At 41.4% G+C, this 21037-nt stretch overlaps 1 protein-coding gene across 1 annotated transcript in view; it reads left to right on the top strand.

The window, feature by feature from the left end:
- MRAS (muscle RAS oncogene homolog) overlaps positions 1-21037 on the top strand; it is a 65112-nt gene that overhangs the window by 27144 nt on the left and 16931 nt on the right. Inside the window, exon 3 of the mRNA XM_048485779.1 lies at positions 18425-18635. Within this exon, the coding sequence (XP_048341736.1) occupies positions 18443-18635 (193 nt within the window). The 5' untranslated portion in view covers positions 18425-18442. The remainder of the gene's footprint in view (positions 1-18424; positions 18636-21037) is intronic.

The raw sequence follows: 21037 nt of genomic DNA, 5'->3' as shown, positions 1-21037 counted from the left end.
GACTGCTGCCTATATCATAGGAGGATGCTTGGTTTGCTCCAGCACTCCATGACAGCCCTTTTGTGGTGGTGCCCATTCCCCATTTTCAAATACAGAAATGCCAATTCGCTCAACATTATTGAAGGCCTTTGAAGTAGGAGTTCTGTTTGAAGATTGAGTAGAAGGCAAGTAGAAGGTTAACCTGTTCTGTTATGTGTGTATGGTAAATTAACCAGATTTTTTTGCAATAAACTGCACTGAATATAATCTCAGAATTCACCCTATTCAGTGTGTTGTTATATTAATCCCAGAATCGGATCTGCACCAAGAGCTCAACTAGACATTACATCAAACTCAAGGCCATCTCAGGAACTTGTAGTCACAGACTAGCTGCAAGTTTGCCTTGGGGACTCAATCCCAACACGCCACAAGTGACTGATTCTGAGCCAGACTGCAGTGCAAGGGAAGGAGGGTCTTGCCTTCCCTCTAATACACCCTATGTTGTTGATCTGTACAGGACCCAGGGGTGGGGAATGTTGATTGCCCCATTTGCTAGGATGCATTAGATGTAATTGTGATGGATTCACCTGATGCACACAGAACATTCAGCCTAGTAAATATTAAGCCTCCCAACAGCTGATTGGGATGTGGAAGGTGGGGAAAGGAAAAAAGGAACTGACAGTGTCGGTTAGAAGAGAGCTAGCTGCCAAAGGGCTGGATAGTGAGGAGGAATTTAGCTGTGACTGGAGGAAACATATTATTTTAGAGATCCCTAAGGCAGGAAGTAAATCACAAAAGTTAATCGGGTTCCAGGAAGTTAAATAAATACTGAAAGGTAACCAAATTCCAGAGCGGGACATCAAAATACCTCAGTGAAACCCCAGGATTTGAGAAACTTTCGGGGTGAAACTATTCTCTACTGGAACCAAGAAGTTCAGTATTGCCCTTTTGTATGGTTCTCTTAGGCCGATTTTTCACAGTAAAGATTCCCCATGGTAGATCCGGGAGTATGCCTGCTGAGGCACTTTTTGCCCTGCTGTTGACTCTGCACTGCTCCCCCGTCCTTTGTGGGATTTGTGGCAGGGTTGGCAAGTTATGCCCCAAATGTTTCTTCATGAGCCCGGTGCTTCTCCATTTGCACCGCGAGCTCTTCTGCAGTGTCTTCCATGCATGCAAGGACAATCTCCATTTCCCACATTCTGATTGGCTGAATCTCCCTCCGTTCCCCCCACTCACTTTCACTATTCTAGCTTTAAATGACTCTGAACACAAAACAGGCGCTGAGGATCAGCCCTCTCTCCCCCCACCCCCCGTGTAAAATCCTTGCATGTGTGAGAAAACCGCTGCACTCCCGTTTGCGGCGCCTGCACACACCACTTTTCTGTCCAAGGTTTCTCCCTCCATCCCCCCCCCCCCTGCAAGGGGGGGCTGTCCATTAGTGCGGTGGGCCAGAATGGCGAGGTGGGAAAAATGGCCCCGGTAACAAATCTATCTGTTTTTTTGTCTGTCTATCTGTATCTCGCTATTTATAGCTACTTAAAATACACCTTCTCTAAATGTTAAAAGGAAATTGAAAGAAAACCCCCTTTACTATTTATATTGTCTGTAGAATAAACTCCTAAGTTCTGTTCAGTGGCCTTTTATAACCTAACTTACACAAAAAGGGAACTAGTGTGACTGAAATCTCTAAGGAAATCAGTAGGAAGTAGTTAATTATTCAGGGAACTTCCTCACTCCTCTCCTAATCAGAGAAGGGTGAAAAGGAACTTGTTAGTGACATCTTTTTTGGACTTGAAGAAGCACACCGAGCTGTTCAGCTATGAATATCAGAACCACATCTCTGGAGTGTGAACTAATAGTGTAGCAAGATGCTACAAAAATTCTGGGCTCTTATTGATCAGTGAACAATATGTATTTCATTACACTCTATTTGCTGAAAGACCCTCTCTTTCTCCAAATCCTATTTTACAATGTGGGGAGGGGGAGGGGAAGACAGGCAGATCTTTGATGTAAATTGTATGAAGCAAGATATACAATTTCTTATTCTTTTTTTCTGTCTAGTAAAACTGTTTTTAATTAAGCATTTGGGATTTGAATTATTAAGTAGCAGAACAGTTTCTGTCTACTCTTGCTCCCTAGCTAGTGCGCCTGCCCGACTGTTATTGACCTATTTAAAAGAATGGATAATGAAAGCAAAATAGGAATTTTTGTCAGAATTTAAAACTGTATCCTATTTCATGCTGCAGAATGTGGCATTTATTTGGGTCAGATCTCTGTAGTGGGTCTTATTGTAAACAAGGATGTAATGGCAAATATAGCTTTGTTTACCAAAACCTTTTGCCATGAGCATAAACAAGCTATTGCCTCATACTTTTGAGAAGTATTTTGCCCAGGCCAGAAATGGACACACTGTTACTTGCTTAGGGCTTACACCTGATGTAGGTGTTGACTGGTAAATGTGTCACAAAATGATTATAGTGTATTGTATTCACAAGCTGTCTGATGCAGAATGGCTAGACTTTTAAAAACATACAGTTTCAATGAAGAACTCCCAGCTGTTGACATCTAGGGTTTTGCTGCATGAAGTTATTTTGTGGTGACTTTACTATGGCAAAGGTTATGAACTGGAACTTCAATGTAAGGGGGGACATTAATTAATGGCCCACCAATGATAGCTTCATCTATCATCATTGTATTTCTTGGGCTTCTCTACAGATCCAAAATCCTTTTGGGTTTTTATATTAAAAATATAATTCAGGGGACCCCAAGGCTGACATAATGCTACAAAATGTTATGCTGTTTTATGGAATAATCAAGTAACTTTTAATGACATATAGAAAAGGGTAACATACAATATAATAGAACTACAAAATATAATCACTGTTACAGCCTTACTCAACTGTAAACTAAGAATTAAATAGGTGCATTTCAAAGGTCATTCCAAACAACAATGGTTAGCAGAAGTTTGAGTAATTTCTTCATATTTGAGAATGTTTTGTTTCATAACTTTAGCTAAGAGATTTGCTACTATTTAAGTTGTTCTCTGATTTCTGTCACTCAACAAGAGTTTGGCCAACTTGACACCTTTTAAATGCATAGAGTTTATTTTAACAAGATGATTTAAGCAGAAAATGTTGGCGGTGAAATTGATTACAATCTGTTAATAGATGGGTGCATGTCCGGCACATTGCCTCCATGGAAGCAGAGTCTCTTCTGAGGTGGCAGTTGCTTATATCTGTTGTGTAACTTTTGATGGAAAAATATTTAAACAGGCCAACATAAATGCCTGTCGGGCAGAAAAAGAATCCAAGGTGGTGAGATAAGATATTAAAGTTTTATAAGACGAAAATATTTCAAATATTTGCAGTGAACACGTTCTAGGAGTAGGAGGCCCCAAAAATTGTCTCTCCTGATCCTCTAGTCTTTCTATTATCAATGCGAATTTGTATCTTTCCCCAGAGCCATCGATCACTCCAATGTCAATTCCTAAATGGAGCAGTTTTTGTAGTATAGCTTTTGACCAGCGAGATATAAAAGAGTCATTCAGCATGTGATTTAGTAAACTTGTTGAATGTGAATGGAAAATAATTTTTTAACCAGTACTTAAAAGTTATTAACCACACCCTGGTTACTAAACATTCCTGACCAAGTTTCAAACAGATGACTGAGTTGGTTACACAATTAGGTGCATCTAGTAATTGTCAGGACAAAAGGGACTATATGCTTTCTGTAGTAGAGTTGAAGGCCTCTATCCACACCAGGATTCCATAGGTCATACACAAAGTTTCAAGAGAGTACTCACAGTGGGTGCATGTTCTACTGATGCTTGTAGATTTTGCCACATACTTACTGCTCCTCAAGTGATTCTGCGTGACTGAATAATAATCTTAGATGACGCACAAAATGAGTATACTCTAAGTTCCAAATGTGTGCCAAATGTATTTTATGTACCAGCAAAAATAGCATAATCAGTAACACAGTAAAGACAAATAGTAAGGGAAATTAATGTAGTAACACTGAATTCAGTAACACTGAATCCAATAAAACTAAGGCCGTTTCTGCACGGCCCCCTCGCGCCCCCACGCCGGCAGGAGTTCTGTCGGCGTGGGGCGATTCTGCTACGCATCGCAAGCGTGCGAGCAGGCAACGGGGAGGTCGACAGAAGGCAGGGCGGCTCCGCGACGGAGCCGCCTCTCGCGCCCTCCGCCCGCTTCATTTACTGTGTCTTCCTCTCGTCGCCTGCGAGCGTCGCAGCCCCACGCTGCCATCCGACCCCTGGAGGTCGGAGGACAGTGTGGGCGGGGCTGCGACGCCCCGCAGGCGACGAGGAAGACACAGTAAGTGGGGCGGGGGAGGGAGAAAGCGTCTTCCCGGCGGCGCGGTTCACACCGCACCACAGGGAAGACGATCCCTCCCCAACAACAACCCTTTAAAGGGTTGTTGTTTAGGGCGGCTTGACGCCGCCCTGGGGGGAGGGAAGAGGCGTCAGGTCGCCGCTGCTGCGTTGCAGCAGCGGCGCCTGTGCGAACAGCGGCCTGGGGGCGCCTTTTTTGGCGCCCCCAAGCCGTCGTAAACGGGCCGTGCAGATACGGCCTAAGAGCATGGTGAATGAAGTGGTAAAAAATAGATGTTCAAGTGACGAATGCTTTTGTGTTTAATGAATCTGGCACATTCTTTTGCGGCAAAATGTAGAGATTCAAAAATATTCATGGAACTGAAGCATCTTTGCAACAGAGAAAATAACAGAATCCTTTCACACTTTTCACCAGAAACACCTAAAATGGAGTGTACGTGAGTTGTTTGTGCTTCTGTTTTTCACTGGCTTTTTGGCACAATAAACAGCAGTAATCATTATGAATACTTTTCTTAGAAACAGTGGCCCCTTCTGCACATGCAAAATAATGCGTTTTCAAACCACTTTCACAACTGTTTGCAAGTGGATTTTGCCATTCCGCACAGCTTCAAAGAGCACTGAAAGCAGTTTGAAAGTGCATTATTCTGCATGTGCGGAATGAACCAGTGCTTCTTTAAAATCCCCATGCAAAAATGTGTTCCCCAACTCTAAAATCATGATCCACATTGTCATTCCAAGTCTGCTTTGCTTTGTGCTGACACATTAAAAGTAGGCGGTGGGTGCTGATGTCATTAGCAAACAATCACATTTTGATAATACAGTTCAATTTTCTCTCTTTTTCCCAAGTAGTACTTTGTTTTTTGTTTTGTTTGTTTAGGGAATCTAAGTGGGTGCATGGGGGGGGGGGGGTGAAACTGGATAGTAGAGCACCATGTATTCAGACTTCCCAGGTTGTCATAAACCAAAACGTATTTACATAGTTCTCCTGCTTGCAAGCACTCAGCAACACTAGCCCAGGCAATGCATGCTAGATGACTTAACACTAACTTATTCCAGTGTTTCACCACTAATTCTATCCTTAAAAAAAAATAAAATAGCCAGTAGATGGTTGGAGGGGTGGGAGTGCAACTATAACAACAACAATCTGGGCTGGGAGGGGGTCTGATCCCATCTGGTCCTCAGTGCAGCAAAAATGTAGAGGGAAAAGAGAGCAACAGAGCAGCCAAAGCTAGTTTACTTCTTCTTTCTACTTACTGCCGTGGTTGTCATTCCTCTCCCTAATTCACTTCAACATCCACATGCAGTCTGAATGAAAGGAGGACAGCTAAGCTTAGGAGCAGCAGTGGTGTAGTGGTTAACAGAAGGTGTACTCTAATCTGGAGGAACCAGTTTGATTCCCCATTCTGCCGCTTGAGCTGTGGAGGCTTATCCGGGGAATTCAGATTGGCCTGTGCACTCCAACACATACTAACTGGGTGACCTTGGGCTACTCACAGTTCTTTTGAGCTCTCTCAGCCCCACCTACCTCACAGGATGTTTGTTGTGAGGGGGGAAGGGAAAGGAGTTTGTAAACCCCTTTGAGTCTCCTTACAGGAGAGAAAGGGGGGATATAAATACAACTCTTCTTTTCTGTGAACACAGTTGAGGCAAGGACGTGATTGCTCACTCCAGCGTTTTATCCCCAATTTCTTCGCTAATTTTTTTTAAAAAAATGAATCAATGGAGGAAGGGGTGGGAGGGGAACCAGAAATGGGGGTGTGGACCAGGGACGAATGTTTTGTGGAGTGGAGAAATAAACACTGAAAGAGGACTCCAAAATGGTGAAAAAAATTGCACTAAAGGTGCTTGGGAAAAAGAGAAAAAATGATAGGAAAATGTTTCCAAAATCAGAGATGAAAAAATGTGGAGAATTCTTAAAAATCGATGATTTTGATGGCATGCAACAATATTTACCAATTGTGTGGAAAAGGCCAGTTCAAGATTTTGAATGACTGAATGAACATCATTCCTACTTTTACTGATGTTGTGGCAGTTGTACTTGGAAGCCTTCTCCTATGGAATTCCAATATCTGCACATTTCTGTTGTTACTGTGGAGACAGCTGACACACCATCACTATTTAATAAAACTACACACTTAACCTTAAAGTGTCAGTGGGCGGTTTGTTCCATTTTTTCCCTCTCTGCATACAATTCTTCTGTGGGCTGTGAAGGGCTGAATTTGCGTAATAATCTCTTTCACTATGGCTACTGGAAATGTCTTACCGTCATGTCAGATTGCACTGACTCCTGTTCTTTGTTCCCCCTATTCCTGTGTAATTTATATTTTTAGCATCCACAGACAGGGATCCTTTTACTTGCAAAATTTTATTTTATTTTTCCTCAACCAATAGAATATGGTAGGATACAAATTAAAATAAATAAATGCATGCAGAGAGGATGTGCCCAGATTTTATACAGGGCATACCGGTGATACGGGGACATAAACTAAAATGCTAAATTTGAAAAGTGGTTGTGGAAATGTTGTGGTAGGCCAATAACTTCCCTAATCATCCCTAAGGAAGTTTTCTATTCATTTGCTTGTTTTAAAGATGTTTGTTTTAGAATCAGTGGCACACAACTCTGTTTCCTTTGTGTTTTCTGCAAAGAAGATTTTCTATCCAGGAACTTGTCAGGAAAATGTCAACGCAAAACCTTCTCGGGTTGGTGGTCAAGGTGAAATATATTATGCTGTCTGCATCCATTAGCAGATGAAAGAAACAAATCTCTGGAGGCAGATCTCAGCTGTGTTCTTGACTTTTACATATTTGTCAAAGCACAAAAGGGACTGCTTGTGGTTGTAGGGGAGGGGGAGAAGAAGAGGACTTTCCCTCATATTTGCTGATAAAATTCTACAGGTTGACCCTGAAGGAGCCATAGATTAGAATCTTTTTACGTGAATGGCAAACCAGTATATCTGCTTTCCTCAATAAAATGCTATTACTGTCTTAGTTCTAGAAGCTCTTAGCATGTGATGCTGTATATCTTTCATCCATCTTTTGGGCCCTGCCTAAGTGTTCTTGCCACCCAAGGCAAGCAACAAAAATGGATATGAGTTACAGCCAAAGGTGCAGGCCTGTCTTCAGTGTGGCACTTTTTCATATCCCTGGCTTCTTTTGTTAGGAAATTTTAATATTTGATTTTATATCATGACATCCTGTGGCCAGGAGCACACTGCTGTTTAATAAAAACCCCTAATGCCACTTGGGCAAAGGATAGAATATAAGTTATTAACTGTAGTTTGCAGGCAGTGTCTTCTGTTCCACTACCAAAGTTGTTTGGCAATGTACAAATTGCAAGCTAGTTGAGCTATCTTGGGGAACATTTTTTTCCTTCATCCGTATGTGCTGGGGATATTTTTTTTCCTACATCCATGTTTGCTGGGATCATAGGATGCTGGCCAAGGGATTGCAAATAAAATTGCTAATGCAGCTTGACAAATCTGCATTGACCTTTCAGATAGCTCCCAAATCCTTAACTGTATAAACAAGTCTAAACATACTTTTCTGTAAGAGGGGTAGCATTTGCTAAATTTAAATGGACTGAAATTTCCCTTGTGCTAAGAAAGATGTCTTTGTGAGTCTTAGAACAGATGAAACCAGGGAAGGTTGAGTTTAAACAAGAATTACTGTTCTGAAATCTGAAGGAGGTGGCCTCTGCTCTGGTTTATGGAAACTGCAGCATGAAGTTATTGCAAGACTCTGAACCCTTTCAAACAGAGTGCAGAATTTCAAGGCTGCACATGGCATGCCAAAAGAGCTTTATTGCATGAAATTTATTATGTCCATAGTACATAATCCCAAATACTTTCTAAACATGCTTCCCCCACTGTGTTAAAATCCTTAACACAGCTGTCCTTCCCAGACCACGAAGACTGAATGAAAAAATTCATTCAGTCCTGCTATGCTGGCCTTGGACAAGTCTCAGAGCCACTCCATCCATCATACAAAATGTGGACTGCAGCGCTAAGACTGGTATAAGCCTCATACATCACATATTGTCTATTTCTCTTTTTATGGAACACAAAAGAAACATTAGTAGTATCAGTGATCAAAGCCTGTTATAAAATTGCCCTCATATTCTCGGCCTAAAGTGTAATCTGGAGCAGCCAAGGGTGGTATACCTGGGTGTTATTCATTAACTGGGCAGAGAGCTGTGATTTTTGTGAGGGAGCTTGCCCATTTCCAGGGATTGTGCTAAAAGGAAGGGCAGTTCTTTTGAATTCTAAACTGTTTCCTCCATGTTTGGATTCCTTCTCTTTTTATTATCTTTATGTGGGCAGGCATATGAATGTCTTGAATATTATGGGATTTCTCTGCTGCAAAATCAGTTCCAATGCATTGTTTCCATGATAACGTGAGGGAAGTATTTCCCACGTCAGCAGTAAAGAATTTTTAAAAGTCAGTGGAGGCAGATGCTTTAAAAATATTCTCTACAGAAGGATAGCAACAAATAACATTTCTTTTAAAAAAATAGGGTACAATCCAGCCAAAGTTAAGTACAAGTTTATTGCTTTCAAGTGCCATGGATATGGAATATTGTGGTAGACCAACTTGAATTCAAAAGAACTATTTTCAGCTGTCATCTTTCAGACTAGTCTACCACTTAAAAGACATACAAGGGTAAGGTGCGTTAAACCTGTGAATGCCATCCCAAGTTTTGGAGAGGGACTTGAGGTGCACAGTGCCCATTGCTTTATTGCAATGCAAAAGTTCTGCAGAAATTGCAAGGTAGAAGTCTTCATATGTTTCTCAATCTGGCGAGCTATGCAAGCCCAAATGAGAAGATAAATGTATTATAGTGTCTCCCTCTACTCAAAGGTAGAAATGGACACCCTGCTACCCAAAATTACCATTTGTGCCTGGTTTCCTCATGATGAACAGAGAGAACTTGTTCCAGTGGGTAGTCTGCTGAAGCCCGAATAACAAAGAGGCCATTTGAAGACCAACAAATTGTACTGTAAGGTTTTGTGAGCTAGACTCAATATTATTAGGAATGTTAGCCACAAACAAGTGATGGTGGCAAGTTGTTCCAAACAGAAGTCAGAAAGCCCTGTTTCCCGAAACATAGATGTATAGAATCACATTACAGAGCACAGATGAAAACTGAACCCAGTAAAAAAAAGCAGTGAGTTATCCATTTAGGGTATGTGTGGAGGGCCAATTATGTACCAGGTCTTTGCTATGTAGTGGAGGCCAGTATTTGCCACAGCAAGACTTCTTGTATGGATGTATTTTCTGGACCCCCACTTTCACTTTCCACTCTCTCCCCAGCAAGCAAAACCAGTTATAGCATGATTTAAATCTTGATTCGCCACTAGAGCAGGACAGATTTGCCATTGGACACAGTTTTGACCTGGGAATCTTCTCTCCACCCATAGCTAGCCTTCCAATTCCCTTGCACTGCTGTACACACCTTTCCCCTCATCACTCCTTCATGCTGTTAGCTCCTTTCTGCTTCCCTAAGTTAGATTGAGAGATCAATCTCTCATATGTATAGTGGGGGTGGGGGAAGAACCCCCACTCATCTTTGTCTAATGTCTGTGTTCAGACTTTCCTCCATCAGCACAGCCTCAGTTGCCAGGTGCCCTGGAGCCTTTCCGCTGCTCCCCCCCCCCCCCGCTTCTGGCTTTTTCCTACTTTTCTAAAGTGCACACATTGAGAGATCGATCTTTTGATACAAAATAACAGCAGAAAGGTCTTTTGCAAGTAACAGTACAAGCAGCCACCTTTTCGATGCCCACCTCTCCCACTCTGCTTCCAACCTCCCTGATGAATGGGAGGGCTTTTAAAACTTTATTTTAGGCAAGACTCTGTTTTAAAATATGCCTCTTCTCTTGTGACAGCAGCAGAGTGTGTGTGTGTGTGTGTGTGTGTGTGTGTGTGTGTGTGTGTGTGTGTGTGTGTGTGTGTGTGTGTGTGTGTGTTTTAAAAAAACCAGAATGATAAAAGGTGCACCTGTAGCTTTAAGCAACCGATTCTGTCTGTGGCTGTTGCTAGGCAACCACAGAATTGCAGTCTTTAATTTCTGTGAGTAAAAGGCAGGTGGAGGGGACATAGACCTTTCAAGGCTTATTTTGGATTTTGAGGAAGGACTTACTGAGGCAGACCTAGTATTTCCAGCACCAGATTAGAGAATCCCTGGAGATTCCTGGAAATTTTCTGGTGAAGTTTGAGGAAGGCAGGGTTTGGGGAGGGAAAAGGGCTTTGCACTATATAATGTCATGGAGTCTACCCCCAAAAGCAGCCATTTTCTCCAGGGAGACAGAACTATGTTGTGTGGGGCTCAGTTGTATTTCCAGGGGGGTCTCCAATTTGTTGCAGCAAATTCTGAGATGCATCTAGCTCTCAAATAGGGTATCATCTAGGACAGTTTGGCTGTGCCACTGATCTTCACAATCTGAAAGTGGTTTGTTTTTCCCTCCAAACAGGATGACATTTCCTAACCCGATGAATTATCCCAATCAAGTTTCAGGCAGTTAGGAGAAAACACGGAAGGTTTTAGAGGCAATTAAAGCTGTCATACAAGGCACCTGGAAGTTTTATTGGTATGTGAGTTTTTTCCCCTTCACCATCATGGTTGGGAAAGACAGACTTGTCAGTTAAAACAGTTGCCCTCTCACTTACTCCCTGCAGCCCTTTCCGCATAGCAGAAAGGGCGTCTCTCCACCAGAGCATGCGAGTGGCCCCGCAGAAGCCGGCGCAGAAGAGGTGGCTTTGCACGGAGCCGCCTCTTCTGGGTCCCCCCCCCCACTCACCTCGTCCTCCAACATCAGTCTCGAGGCTGTCAGGAACCCACCCACGCTGCCCTCCAACCCCTAGAGGGCAGCATGGGCGGGTCCCTGATGGCCTCCAGTGCGTGCTGGAGGACGAGGTGAGTGGAGGGGACGGGGAAAGCGCCATCTTCCCAGCGGTGCAGTTTGCACCGCGCCGATGGGGAGACAGCATTTTAGAGGTTATTAGGAGCGGCTTCACACCACTCCTGGGTGGCCAGGACGGCGCTGCTGCGATCCAGCAGCGCCTCCTGTGCGAACAGCTGCACAGGGACAGTGTTTTTGCTATCCCTGGACCGCTGTAAATGGCCCGTGTGGAAAGGGCCTTCCTTCCTTTGCTGTGCTCAGTTGCTTTCAGAATTTTTTCTTCAGTTGGGCTAACTTCTGATATCACAGCCTGACTGGGAAGAAAATGCTTCAAGCAGAGACTAAAGCATGAAAGGGTTTAGCTCCCCCACCCCACTCCTTGCCCATACACTTCAGTTTTTCTTAAAAATAAACCAACCTCACTTTCTTTAAATGTGATGTGGGAGACCACCTGCCTTTTGTGGAAATGATATAGCTGATTAGTGTTTTTCATGGCATTAGAGACACAGAGATCTTGAAGTGACTGGTTTCTTTCATAGAGAGAGATTTGATCCTTCCTTGTTGATGATCTTTTGTGTCTGGCGTTGATTGATGTGTGCACTTACTACTGGAAGAAGCCTTAGCCATTGTTGATACCCCCCTATCCCACCCCAAGCTACAAAGCTGGAAAAAGAGGAACCCTGCTACTATCTTCATTTGCAGGCTTGCCTGCTAACAGTTGGGAGCAAGAGTTTGCACCACCTTAGAAAGCCCCTCCAAATCCTGGGTCAGTGCAGTGATTGGTGGTAAATGAAATTGTGGTATACAGAAATGCCAGTTGGGACAATCTTGTTCATTAGCAGGCTTTTTCTGATTAGCAATGTCTGCTGAGTTATTTCGTGCCTCAGGAAACAGAAACAGTGTCAATGAGATGCCATAGAATATGCAAAAGATTGATGGCCTTTCTTAACTTCTAAATGGTGTTTTCCTGTTTGGAATAGCAACTATGTTACTGAAAGTCCTGATCTGTTTGGATTTTGATTAGCTGTTCTTTAAATGCACACATGTAGTCCAGGTGGGAGCTGCCTGGTAGGAGTAACAGGCTGCCTACCACAAAAACACCATAGCAGACTCAGCAGTCTTCCTTTTTTCCTGACAGTTTCATAACAGGATTAAGAAATTTCAACATCACACATTACCATAGATACTGTAAATCATTGTCATTCAAGGCTTCCAGTCAGTGTGTATATCCAAAAAAGGTTTCTTATTTCAGCCAACTTTGTGGGCAAGACTTTCATTTCTGGACCACATGATGCATGGCCCAAGCAGTGATCAATTAACACAAAGGGCATGATTTTATACAGTGTGAGGTTAATGTCTGGATCTGTTTCAATCATGACCGAAAAGGGAGAAAACACAGAGGCATAATACAAAATATAATGTATGTCTCCAGTACAGAATAATAGGGTAATATCCAGTTCAGTACAAGCTTACTCTAAAATGAGTAAATTTGTTGAAAGATGCCAGAAAGCAAAATAATGTCCAAATTGCTTCTTGTTGGGCTAATCTAACATCTGTTTTCACAAGTCAGTCTGGTAGACTGGCCCACTGTGGAACTGCACGGGACTCATTTTGGAATTTGCTTGAAAATATTTTCCTCATTGGCAGAGTTAGCTTCTTTGTGCAGTTTGCTTATTCCTGTTAGCCCTAACTATTCCAGTAGATTATGTTTGGTTTGGTGGGCAGACCTGGTCTAACAATTATTATCACCCTTCTTGACAGCTCAAGAGGTTCTCTTTCTGAAGTGTCTGTGAAAATAGCAACAGATAAAGTAATTGTTTCCCTGAAGCTGCAGTATGTGCTTTCTCATCCCCTAAAGATGAGTTCTTTCTTGACATGCAGCACTGAGTAAATTTCTTTTGATTTTATTTTACGGAATTTTTTGAGAGTGCATCTTTTTACATGGCCAAAACAGGCCCTTGGCCAACTCTACAGGCGCTGTTTCACAGTATTATTGAATGCATAATAAGAGGTCAGTAAGAGTTTGTTTAAACAGTGACACTGTTCTATAATAATACAAAATGTATCTGCTTCAAACAATCATGGTTCAAACAATCTAAGAAGGAATTTGAATTCTCTTAGATATGTGCACTTCTTTCTCCCCTCACGTGCATGTTAGAGTCCTACTTTCTCATCAAGACACAGGCTGTGAATTGTTAAAGCTCTCAGTTTGATCTCAGATGTCTTCCTGGGAAGGGGACAGAAATGAACATGCAAGCACGAAGATTCTGTGGCTTGTTCTTATCATAAACAAACCGAGGTTTGTTTGTGGCGAATGCAACATGTGTATTCCACTGAAAGCTATCAGTCTTCCTCATAAAATTGACAAAGGTTGCAAATAGCTAAGTTGGTTCATGGAAGATTCCTAAAATGTATAATGACATTGACAAAAATATCACAAAACATTGTCCAGTTTGCAAGGTCTCCAAAACTTGTGAAACTTCTTGTTTAAAGTGTGTGTGTGTATGGGGGGGGGGGGGGTATTTTAAGGTCACGCATGAATGCCTGTTGTTCTTCATGACTTACTAAATATCTTTCATTCTTCCCCCCTCCCTTCTTTTTTTTTTTAAATATCCATGCCACAGATCATGGCAGCCACATAAAACTGCATTAGGCAATAATAACACCAATAATTAAAAAGGGTGACCATATGTCACCAGCTAATTACAGGCCTTTTATCTGTCTCCGGTAAACTTTATGCCAAACATCTGTTAAATGGGCTTTGTACCATCAATGTTCCATCAATGATGGAAAAATTCTTTACCCCAAGCAAATAGGATTTTAAAAAGGCTGCTCTGCACTTGATCACTGTGTGATCCTCAACCTTCTGTTATTAAAATACAAAAAAAGGGGGCGATCTAAGATCGTTGCTGCCTTTGATTCAGTTGTAAGAGAGTTGCTGTGGCTTAAGTTAACAGAGATGGGGATCGATGTTAGATTATTATTGTTATTATTATTTAATATATCCTGCCCAACCGCCACTAAGGCAGAACTCAGGGTAATGTACAACATGACGATAAAAACAGCTTTATCAACATTTACAAATACAGATAATAATAACAAATATAACTTACATAAAAGATAAGAACAAATATATACAGCCTGGTTGAAGTCAGAAAGAGGGGGCCAGAGAAAGGAGAGTCAGGATCCAGGCCATCAGTTAAAACTGTCACTGCTCTCAACCATAACCTGGGTGGAACAACTCTGACTTACAGGCCCTGTGTAACTGAAAGACGTTTGTTAAAGCCCCAGGTCTCCTTAGATATTCCATCAGGTTGGGGCCAAAGCCAAGAAGGACTGGTGGATGGACTTTGGGCCAGGGATTACCAGAAAATTGCTTGAAGAAGAGTGCAGGGCTCTCAGGGAGGGGTATAACAAAAGATGCAGACCCACAAATATGAGGGTCCCATGAAGTTTAGGGCTTTAAAGGTGAGCAACAGTATCTTGAACCTCATCTGGAATTGAATCTGAAGACAGCGCCGCTGGCGGAGCACAGGTTGAATATGTGCCCTCCAGCATTCCAGACCTAGTTACTGGAGCACATAAGAATTTCAGAAGAAAATCAGCTTGTGCCACATAGATTACAGCAAAGCTGATGACTGGGTGGATCACGAAAAGCTATGGTTGGTTTTAGAAGAAATGGGTGTGCCATCGAATCTGATTGTTTTGATGCATACTCTGGAGAAAAACATACTGTTAGGACAGAATATGAAAAGCAGAATGGTTTCCAGTATGTAAAGGTGTCACGCAAGGATGCAGAATATATAAGGACAGCTGGATTAGATTTAGATGAGGGTGAAATACAAATTGGTGCAAGGAACCTTAACAGTTTGAGATATGCAGATTACACCACATTGCTGTCTAAAAATAGCAAAGATGTGAAACAACTTCTGATGTAGATTAAACCGCAAAGTGCCAAAGCAGAATTGCAGCTGAACATTAAGAAGACAAAAGTAATGACTTGGAGAATTACTCAACTTGAAGGTTGACAGTGAGGAAAATGAAATTGTTCAAAACTTTCTATTCCTTCTCTCCACCGTCAACGAGCTGTAAAGGAGCTTGAAAAGAGTCTTCAGCATAACAATGTTTCTCTGTTGACCAAGAAAAAGTTCATTCATGCTATACTATTCTCCATTCCTACATAGGGATATGAAAGTTGGACAGTGAAGAAAGCTGACAGAAAGAAAGTAGATTGCTTTGAAATGTGTTGGAAGAGAGTTTTACGGATACCATGGAGCACCAAAAAGGCAAATCAATGAGTTCTAGATAAAGCAAGCCTGAACTCTCTCTGGAAGCTGAAATGACTAAACTGAGGCTATCTTACTTAAGTCACATTTTGAGAAGAGTCACTGGAAAAGACAATAACATTAGGAAAAGTTGAACAGCAGGAAAATAAGAAGAGCTCAGTCTGCACACTTGAGCAAGGCTAACAAAAGGATTACATTGAGGAAGTTGTTGGACATACCTTGGGATAAAGTTTATAACCTGGCCACTGTTAAGGAGAACAAGGTTTAACTTAAGGCATTATTTATAACCTAGTCTCAATTAAAGAAGCTACATTAAAGACTTCAGTCATTTTTTTAAAAAAAGAAGTAAAATGTATTGAACCACTTAACGTGGCACTTTGAACATTAATCACCCACATTGATCATGTTTATCTCCATGAACACACTTAATCATATTTAACTTAATTCTATGTGTTAAGTAGTCCATAGGGCACACGTGTTGCATCTCCTGTCTTTTTATGTTGCTCAGGTTAGGGAGGTTTCTAAGATGCCATTTTAAGCACACTGGTACACAGAGTGTTCCTGGAAGCCAACTCTACAAAGAAAAGAGAAAAGAAGGTTGCATTTTGGTCTCTTTAAGCATGCAGAATCTTGGGGTAAGCTTTTTATGTGGTCTGGTATAATATATTGTGAATTGTTGTGTAATATATGTTACTATGAGTTGTGACATTTTTGTATATTAAGGCGCTGAAAAAAGATTCTTTGAAACAGAGAAGACAACCAGGATTCTGTTTGCCTGTGATCTTCATGCCTGAAAAAATTGGGCTACAAAGGCCTTTAAAGCAGTGCTTGCTTCTAACTACTAGGAACAGAACAATTCTCCTTTACACAACTATTGCTATATTAGGTTTAAAAATGTATACTGTTAACAAACAAGAAGATTTTATATTATAGTAATATATTGTTTACTGTTCACAGACAAGAAGGTTATGATATTTTGGCAGTTACTGTTGAACTTATTTTGGAAGCTCTGTCCTTACATCTGGGACTTTAAAAGCTGCTTTGTTCATGGTCTGATTTTATCACATATATGCTTCTGACTATAGATGTGTAATGGCTAATTGTGAAAAAATATATGTAGCATTTGCTGTACAATAAAATTATAACAAATGCATATGTGATTATTAAAGAAGGTTTTTTGAGCCTCAACATGGGGGGGGCGGCGGCGGCGGTGGCGGCGGTGTAGCAGAAGACACACCACAGGGTTTTTTGGATTGCAGCAGCTACCCGAATTTTCAGCTTTGACTTTATTCTTTATAGTAAGCCATATCCAGTGACACTAGAAGTTATAGCACATATGTGGTGCCACCAAAACAGCATTTCTGTATTTTCTCTTATTTTTTGCCAGTAACATCTAATAACACAAAATATATGACATGCCGTCATCATGTTGTGATGTTCTTCAAACTCACCTCACTGCATTTGTTGCGGTTTTCAGGAGTGAGACAACATAGAGCAACAAGAACATCTTATCACATACTTTATATTACTAGACATTGAGAGCAAGATGTACAGTTGCCATTTGCAGTAACAGCATTCTCATATTGCCTAAAGTTTGAGTCTGGCCCAAAGCACACAATTCTTTAAGCACAGTCTTGACATTATGTTTTTCTAGGGATTTCCAGAAGGGGGGTTGGCGGGGTGTTGCATGAATATTCAGATAGCGCACAGATGTAGCAAAGGACTAAACCCTTTGCTCCAAGGCTAGACAAACTATGGTATACTAAACTATAACAATCTGTTGCTGATTAATCAAACCAAGTGCAAGTTCATTCACCATGAACCATCTGAGGTTGAAAAACAAGTTGGTAGCTATCATAAATATGGCAATCATTTGAATGAGCATCAAGAATCCTGGACTAGTTAGCTGGTGTATTGTGGAGATTAAGAATATGAACAGAAAAATAATTTGTTGAAATTTCAGTTTGGCTGTGAGTTCAGTGTGTGTTCCCTGGCAGGATACTATTGTTCAATCCCAAGTCCCTTGCCCCACTCCCACAGAGGTAAAAATATTTACTTGCATTACACAGTTACTGTATTAGTGTACTTCATTTGAGGGAAATAACTGCATAAGTTGAAAGTGGTGTTATTTTATTATGGCTTGTATTGTAAGATGCCCTTGCATGAGCAGAAGACTACTACTTATGTAAGAACAGATCCTTGATATTTGCCAGGTTCCACCTTCTGGCTGCAGCCCCTTTCCTCCATCACATCCTAGGCCTTTTTATTTTTAATGTTCCATTATAGACTGTACCCTGTTTTTATGGGGGCGGGGGGTCAAAGTGATTGCCAGAGAAAGGGGGAAGCAAAAAAATCCCTGCTTTATTAAGAGAACATTCAGGGTTTTTTAAAGAAAAACTTTATTTTCATCTTACGTTTACTCAGCTGTAAATGTGATGCTCATTTTTCTGTCTGTGGAACAATTTCAGTAAGGAAGGCAAAATCATTCCCAAAGTAAATTATTATAGGGATGTAGCTATAGACTTTCAGCTGGCTCATTCTGGAGCAACTCTTTGAATGCTGCTGTTGCAGTCTACGAAGACCCAAATAAGTGGTTTGTAGGAGCAATCTACACTACTGCAGTCTCATCAGGTATTTTTCCTCTTAGTAATTTTTTTTATCCATTCTCTGAAGTCTTTTTCAAGATTTCAAAGACTCCAAGAAGAGAGCAAGTGCAAACTCCCCCCCTTATATAGTGACAACTAATCTTACAAAAACAAGCTTGAAAGTGTTGCCTTATATGTCCTGTAACAAAGCAAACACCATTTTGTTGCTGCTACCCTGCCTGCCTCCGTTTCAAATTAATTATTTGCCTAGATGCCTCTCAGTTGTCAAAATATGATTTTACCAAAATTCTCTGTCTTTTCCAGGTCTGGCCTGTTGATGCCATGGCTACAAGCGCTGTCCCAAGTGAAAATCTTCCCACATATAAACTGGTGGTAGTTGGGGATGGAGGAGTGGGGAAGAGTGCCCTCACTATACAGTTCTTCCAGAAGATTTTTGTGCCAGACTATGACCCAACTATTGAAGACTCATACCTGAAACACACTGAAATAGATGGGCAGTGGGCCATTTTGGATGGTGAGCTACCAATTCCAGTCTGTTTTGACTTTAATCGTAGTGCATCTTTTGTCGGGCATCCTTCTGGCTACTTGTAATGTTGTATCTCAGTACAGGCTATTTGTTAGTGTAAAATGAACTGGTGCCACATTAGTTCAAGAGAGAGAGAAAGGGGTCGCTTTTGACCCCATAAAAAGCTATGCTTGATATGTTGAGACTTAGGGGGTCAAAGGCTATTTAGACTTCAGTGAAGAGTAGAATCAGGCACAATCACTCATCACCTGTTTTGCACTAATTATTTAATAAAACAAGTCGGGTGGATATGACGTTAGAACGTGATAAGGAAGACTCAGGTTCAAATCCATGCTTGTCATATAACTTGGTGGTCTTGGGTTAGATCATCTCTTGCAGCCTAACCTAACCGACCTCACATTGTGAGTGTGCAATGCAGGAGGAGGAGCGATTCACACTGCCCTGACTTTCTTCGAAGAAGGGCAGGATAAAAAAATGCAATAAAAATAAATATCTCCTAGCATTTCTCTACAGAGCTTAGCATGGCATGTTAGATTAGTTAAGCCTTCATGAAAACCTTGTATTGAAAATGACATGTTCCAGGCTACCCAGAAAGCTCATGGTTGAAATGGGGTAGAATGCAGAATTCCTTGGGCCTAGCCTGTCGTGACATATTTATCTGGCAAATTTTATATGCTGCCTTTACAGGGACTTACTGAGGGCATTCCAAAATTTAAATGTTACAACAAAACCTGACAGGCCATTAAAATCAAGCCAAGCCATAAAATAAACACTGAAGAGCCTAACATGATACTCATAAAGTAGTTTTCAGGGTGCAAGCAAACCATAATATAGCTTTAAAAAAGTTGGGTGCCATCAGTTAAAAGCCTGAGTAAGGTTTTGAACTGATCCCCCCCCCCAAAAAAAAAGAGTAGGGTAGGTAACTAGTAGAGCCTCGGGTGGGCGATCATTCCCCAAGTGAGGTCCATCAGTGAAAAATCCCTATCTCTGTTCACTTCCTAAGTGATGTCTGCAAACAAAGAGCAAGTCTTGTGAGCGGATCTTAAATGTTTGACTGGACAATATGGGAGGAGGCTGTGCTTCATAGAATCATAGAGTTGGAAGAGACCACAAGGGCCATCAAGTCCAACTCCCTGCAATGCAGGAACACACAATCAAAGCACTCCCACAAAGCAAAGCATTCACATTTTCATAAAGTTTGCAGTAGGCAATTAACCTGAAGTCATGCCTGAAATCAACTGACTGTAGGTTCATATTCTGAACATCTTCTTAAGAACATGGGACTTAGGAACCACTCTTTTGACCCTGAGAAGAACTGATACAAAAACTGGTGCTTCACTGGAAACAGGATAGAGCAGAATGACACAAAGACAAGTGCCACCCATAAATTGTGGATTATTATTCAGGACCACAAGACATTTAATGACAGCAGCTACCAGCTTCTTGGCACATAGCTATATTCATTATTTCCTTCCTTGGGTCAGTGTGTCCAGTCACTAATGAACTAACTACATTTGTAACACATTTAATAATATGCACACCTCACCAAAGTAAAAGAATTAGTATAGCTAGACTAATTTGCTTAACTGTAAGCACTTTTCAGCCAGGCAATTTAATTTCATCCTATTTCACCACCATGGCCACATCTACAGCTTCTGTGTGTGGGCTTGAATTTGATGCTGTTGGAGGAAGAAGGGGCTGTATTTTTTTCACAGATAGAAGCTGATCTGTAGGCAATCTGTAGTTGCTGTTCTGGAGAGGAATATTTTAATGAGGCAAGAGTTACAGGAGGCTTTTGAAATATTTACTCATATGAGGGCAAAAGAAAAATCAGTGCTGGAGGAGGAGATGGGGAGGGAAGAGTATTTTAGTATCTGTATTTATCACAGCATGGGTGTAGCAGATGGCAGGCTGCAGTTATTTGCTGTTTCACATATTCTAGGATATTCTTTTTTTTCACTGTTAGTTAACTCTTGATATGAATTATTTTGTGCCAGTCACCCAAAAGAGTCAGAAGCAGTGCTGGTTTAGATGGACCTTTTTCAGATGATCTACCAGGTCTTTATGAATTACAGATGTCTCCAGACTTCAGGGATCAGAGCCATGGTATGGTTGCCATTTCTCTGCTGGCAATATCTGGGAGCTTTTTGTTGGGGTCTAAGGAGAGAGCATCACAAGCATAGATATGTCACTTCTAGTTCAGTGGCTATGTCTGGGGCTGCAAGCTCTTTAAAACCATAGAGCACAAAGGGTGTAACTGCTTTGGATGCACTATAAGACATAACAGAGTACTGGCCCTAAGATTGACAGTATTGTGGAATTCCACCCTCACCCCCACATTTAGGGGACCTGTCCATCTCATCACATTCCACCCCCATTAATAGGTTGAT

The sequence above is a fragment of the Sphaerodactylus townsendi genome, linkage group LG02 (genome assembly GCF_021028975.2).
Source record: "Sphaerodactylus townsendi isolate TG3544 linkage group LG02, MPM_Stown_v2.3, whole genome shotgun sequence".
Taxonomy (NCBI): domain Eukaryota; kingdom Metazoa; phylum Chordata; class Lepidosauria; order Squamata; family Sphaerodactylidae; genus Sphaerodactylus; species Sphaerodactylus townsendi.
This window is presented reverse-complemented; position numbering and strand designations above follow the sequence as displayed.